Raw genomic sequence first — 6,168 nt, 5'->3', positions numbered from 1 at the left:
ATTTAATAGAGATGAAAAGAGGAGGAGATGTTTGTAGGCCAAATCAGGAGAGCAGGCTATGGCGTCAACAGTGTTCCACTAAAGATACAATGCAGTGAGTAAGGGTTGTCACCCTAGAACAGGAAGTGTGTTACTAGCAGGATCACAATATAAAAATAAAGAAAAAAGGTCTGAAAACACAAATAAATGCAGCCACCACATCTAAAAACTGGTAAGCTCCAATGTATTAAATTTTTATTTTTGGGTTTAGATTTATTATAAATGTTGTAAAATGCAATACTGCACCATTACACCACACCAATATGTCCTAAAAGGGCAGATGTAAATATATATGGGGTCAGAAATGTAGTCATTTTATTATCTGCACATCCAATAATTCAGTACAATATATTCAGTACATCAGTACATTACATGCACATTTTTCCATATCTTATCTTTAACAGTGCTACAAACACAACAAATATCTGTTGATGTTGCCAGTGAGCTCTACTGCTGAACTGAAATCAAAGATAGTGGTAACAGCCCTGCCCAGTGCAGGACTGCACTAATAATTTGTACCACAGAACATCTCCTTATGTTATGGGGGTGTTCTGTAGTCCAGCACAAGAAAACTGGTTAGGGCTGACAGGCACTGTGTTGTCAGCTCAAACAGAAAGTTAGGAGGACTCTAGATTTGGGGGTATTTTATGAGTACTTAGAGTGTTTTAAAATATGGGGAAATGTGTATGCACTGCAGAGCTCTATTGCCATTGTTTATTTTGCTTGTATGTACAAGTTATCTGGCTTGATAGTAGTCATACTACTATACTTGTTTACTACAATATTTATGGGGGTAACTAAATCATACACCCTATGATTTCTGTAGCAAAAACCTAATAACTAGATTTCATTTTAACTTGAACTGTGAAACATTGAACACTTTAATTTTCCTTTTCACTGGTATTTATTGAGTTTCACCAAATGACAAAAATGTATAGCGAAAACAATGTAAAAAGAGACATAAAGAAATATAGTGAGGATCGCTAGACAGATTTAACACTGCACAAGTAGTGCACTACATACAGTATATACATCAAGGAGAATATGCACTCAGCATTATTAAACATTGCCAAAAAAAGACAAAACAGATTAGACAACGAACGATGGATAAGTACATCTATGCTAAACAATGTGGATGGTTGAATCTCCCAGCTATTATACTGTGACAGCTCAGGCCCCACAGTTATCATCGTCCGTGTTCAGTGAATGCAACTAAGTTGCTGCACTAACTGTTCAGACAACAATTTTTGGCCCTGCTCCCTCAACAAAAGTTTTTCTTAAAATCATCTTTTGTTGAATGGAGGGATGCTAGCAGAGCCACGCACTGGTTGAATTTTGGCCGGGTCATCAGGACTTTGAGCAGTATGAGGCCAGATTTACACAAAAAGAATAATGTATTATTTCAGAAAGATAATAGAGAGGGTAGCGGAGATAATGGTGGGAGTTTGTGACTGTATTAAAGTTAATTGTTGGTAGTATGGATGGGAGTGGTGCCAATGTGTCAAACCTGGAGCCATTGTGTGGTCTTGTCTTTATAGATAACCAAACTGAAAATTGACAGTAACCCTTTCGCCAAAGGATTCCGGGACTCCTCCAGGCTCACTGATATTGAGAGGTAATTGGAACTGCATGTTTACTTATATGATAAGATAAAGAAATGTAAAGTAGTCTATGTCTTTTTCTTTTCATTGTTTAAAAGTAAAAGGGTCGAATTGATGCACATTGTCACTCCTTATCATCTCCACTTTGATTCAATAATTAATAATTACAGGATGTTTAAAAATAATGAAATTATATTAAATTTTACAGTTTTTAGAGTTTAGATTAGCCAATGTATATTTTTTCTCTTTTGTTTTTGCTTTGTTAAAAAGGTTTCTCCCTTCCTGAAGATAATAGCCCATTTCAACAAGTTTGGGGGTGATATCCCCATAACAGGACCAAAACTGTGCAGACTTTTACATTGCTAATAGTTACCTGCAAGCTTGTCAGCAGTGGGCTGGTGTTTCAGAAACGAGGTCCAAACAAATTGGGGTGTCCCTGAAAATGTTGTAGGAGTCAAAGGGGATGAATGGCAGATAGCTAAAGTGTATGTAAACCTGACAATGAGCTTCTCTTCAGTGATCCCTTTAAATATACAATTAAAAGCATTTTGTTTATATGTTCAATAAGTACAAAAAATACCTGTTGACCAAAAATTCAGAGCTGTCCTGTGTCTTATTCACTCTTGCTGCGTTATCTCCAAGACTCTTCCAAGTTCTGATCTTGGACCACAGAACTAATAATCTCTATGTTGTGCAGATGAGGAGGGGCAAGGGATTCAGTAGCTGATACAATTCCTTGCAATTTCAGTCTAGGAAAAGGCATGTGGTGTCAATCCACAGAAGAAAATTAGGAGCTGAATGCATTCCTGGCAGATCAACAGGTACTTTCTTGTACTTGCAGTTTCTTAAAGAGGAAGTACCATGTTTTACAAAAAAAGAGGGCCCTGGAGCTTTTAGCCATAATGTTCGAGTATGCACAGCATGAGCACATTATGGCAGACTTACCTGCCAAGCCGATCCTCTCCAGAGCTGTGCTCTTCCCTCACTGACACTTTTATCTCCCTTTGGGTCATCTTCCAAGTATTGAGTATTTGGCCCTGCGATTGGCCGGGGCCCAAATGATGTAACTGCCGTCACTTACCTGTTCGTCTTGGCATGACAACTCTGTCCACTGAGCTGCGCATGTGCAACTTAGTCTATAGAAAAAAAAAATTGCTGAATGACAACAAGAAACTTTTATGGCAGAAGAGACATTACACAGTCTCTACGGTCATAAGAAGCCTGCAGTTTTTTTTTTTCTTAATGCCTTTACTTCCACTTAAAAATGATCTATTCTGGATGAACCAATGTATGACCATTTCTAGACCCCAAGCAGAGGACTAGGAATATAAAAATGGTCATTTCAGTTACATCAAACCTCAGAAAAATAGGGAAATATTGTTCCTATACAACAAATTTGCTGGAATCTAAAAGCATTATTATGTGGGCAGTAATTGTGTACCACAGATATTCCAAGTACCAAAGAAAAATTAATCATTTGTCATATTAACATTAAAGGTCAGGATTGTTCATTCTATTAAAAAAGGTCAGTAACTAAAACATTCAGATAACTGAGATTCGAAAAAGGTCATGACAAGTATCTTTCAAACTATGCACATATGCTATACTATGTTGGATCAGAACATAGTACAGTTCCTTTAATGCATCAAGTTCAACTAATACATACATACATATACATTATGTACAGCGACAAATGCCTTCTAAAGCTGGCCATACACCAGTAACATTCGGCAAAAATTTGTTTTCAGAATGTTCATTCAATTTCTGATAGTTAATGGAGTCAAATCAACAATCTTTTTCAACCACAGTGATGAAGAAAAGTGAAGGAGCAGCATGGAAAATGTTCTTCTCGAACAAACAAAATTCTAACATTGAGTGTGGTTTTCATTCAAGAAATTCCATTATCGGCTTATTTTTAACAGGATTCTACAAGGAGCTGATGGCATTATCAAATGTTCTGAGGAGAGTGTTCCTATGAACATTCGTACAAAAATCTACCAGTGTATGGCCAGCTTTACACTGCCTGGGTCCAGTTCCTACTTGGAATAATATGTACTATAGAAAAGTGGATGCTTTACTAGAAGAGTATTGACTGTTCAATATGCAAAGTGAAGGCTCACTGAGCTTAGTAAATAAGGTGAAACCATATTCTCTTTCATAAAAATGCAATTACGTGCCAGGTAATAAAAATCATTCAACATAAACACTGCATTATCTTGTTAAGTTCTATGAACCTATACTTTCCAAATTGAATAGTCTCTGCACCTGAAGTAAATTAACCCCAGCGGAATGACGCATGCGTATTTCTGGAGTGCCCTTTATAAATGGCAATTCAGAAAACATACATGGGTGTACCTGTGCATGGCTTTGATCTGAGCTGTCATCAGATGCTTCAAGGGATAGGCACAATGTACAGACCTGATCGGAATGGCTATGTACCTTGTGATTACTGTGGTGACCAATCATGAATAAATGAAGGGTTTGTAGGCAGCAGCAGATTTATGCTGAGCGGCTGTAAGTGATTTTTAACACTTTTACCCCCCTCATCTTCTCTACATCTCATCTCCATCCTTCCTCTCTATGTGACCTGTACAGTAACACCTTTTCCTCCCTTATCCTCCACATTAAACCCTTCATCTCCATCCTCACACTGTATGTGACCTGTACAATAACTCTTTCACCTCCTCCTACCTCAGTGTATGACCTACACATAAATGATGCAAGGTATCTAGTCCACCATAACTGGCATGTTTCTTCATTAAAAAAAAAAAAAAAAGTGGCAGAAAATTAGATCCCCTTGGTGTTTACTTTCCAAAAAGGGGCCATGTTTCATAATAGAAAGTAAGGAAACAAAGAAAGTTGGTCTTTTTTTTCCTTTATATAGTAAAAAATAAAAACTAAGCAACTCAAAAGTAGTAATCATTACTCCTAGACTACATCAGTGGGAATATATTTATATATATCATCCCACTAAGGATGATAGTAGCAAGTTCTAGGAAATCACTGACCATGGATTTTTAAACAGAAAACCAGTGTGGATGCTTCCAAACAAATCAAAGTCTTAAATGTTATCTTATTCTGGCCTGGCCTGTAATCATGTGTTTTTGATCATGGTATGCCCCATTTATGCACTGAAATGGGGGAACAAAAAGCAATGAGCCAAATATTGTTCAATCCATCTGAATCTGATCTGGTTTTTTTCACCATTTGTAGTGTGGTGGGAAAGGCTGCTGAGATCTGGTATGCCTCATAGACTGCCCAACCGTTGCCTAATTTTGCCAACATCCCTGACAATAGTCAGTTAACCATATCATGGTTTAAATGATTTGTTTACCTAATTTGTTTTTTGGAAGACACTTAGTCGAACAAAGTGAATATATAATTAGCATTAGCATTTAAGACCGCCAAATTTGTTCAAATCTGCTAGATTATTATCCTTGTTCATCCAATGTAGGTTGAGGTTTTGGATGTGACAAGATAGAAATATGCTTTCCATTTTTCTTGTTAACATTTTAACTTTAGAACAGAATGATGGAGATGGTACATGACAGTTAGGCAAATCCATATTTCACTCTCAGAAACCTGCTTTATGTGGTTTAATGTTTTTGTTGGCTCTAGTAAAAAAGAAAACCAAGGCACCTGATGGATCAGTTCAATTACTGAACCAAACAACATGTGATGCTGGCAAAAGTCAGTCCATTTCACAGCAAGTAGCTGACTAAATTAACAAGCTGATATACTCTAAGAAGAGCAGTCTCACCTTAAAGCGAACCTTGAAGCTACTATGAGTTTATAAAAGCATTGTCTAATGTGCCCCTCTAAACCAGTACAACAGAACAGATGTCCAGTCGTCACCCTTTAGGGAAATCAAGAGTGATACTCAATTTGAGACTTTTGTTTGCCAAAATTTGCTTATGTTAATTAGTGTTAGTGAACAATTTAGGACAACATAGCTGAACTAGAAAGTGAGCTGAATTTGCAGAATGTTTCCAAATCAGCTATTTTGGCCTAAATTGTTCACTTCCCCTGCCTTCTCCAAACTCTTAACCCTTTAGTGAATAGACCTGTAAGTATAGTACATTTGGTGTACATACAAGTGAACATACTTAACCTCAGAGACCTGCATTGTGAGAAGCACTAGTAAAGCACACCCATTCCCAGAAGAGCCAGTGTATGTGATAAGTATTGATCAGGCTGGGCATGATGTGAACCCAGTTTGTCTGAGTTCAACCAAGTTACCTCAAAACTGTGATTGTGTCAATCACAGTTTTGAGGTAACTTGGTTGACACAATCACAGTTTTGAGGTAACTTGGTTGAACTCAGACAAACTGGGTTCACATCATGCCCAGCCTGATCAATACTTATCACATACACTGGCTCTTCTGGGAATGGGTGTGCTTTACTAGTGCTTCTCACAATGCAGGTCTCTGAGGTTAAGTATGTTCACTTGTATGTACACCAAATGTACTATACTTACAGGTCTATTCACTAAAGGGTTAAGAGTTTGGAGAAGGCAGGGGAAGTGAA

General features: G+C 37.4%; 1 protein-coding gene across 1 annotated transcript in view; it reads left to right on the top strand.

Annotated features, from left to right (window-relative positions):
* Positions 1–6,168, top strand: part of TBX20 (T-box 20) — a 37,950-nt gene that overhangs the window by 21,811 nt on the left and 9,971 nt on the right. The window contains exon 6 of the mRNA XM_018559664.1: positions 1,578–1,654. Within this exon, the coding sequence (XP_018415166.1) occupies positions 1,578–1,654 (77 nt within the window). The remainder of the gene's footprint in view (positions 1–1,577; positions 1,655–6,168) is intronic.

Source organism: Nanorana parkeri, unplaced genomic scaffold, assembly GCF_000935625.1.
Source record: "Nanorana parkeri isolate BGI_ZX_2015 unplaced genomic scaffold, ASM93562v1 scaffold410, whole genome shotgun sequence".
Taxonomy (NCBI): Eukaryota; Metazoa; Chordata; class Amphibia; order Anura; family Dicroglossidae; genus Nanorana; species Nanorana parkeri.
Note: the sequence above shows the minus strand (reverse complement) of the source record. Positions and strands in the feature narration are given on the sequence as shown.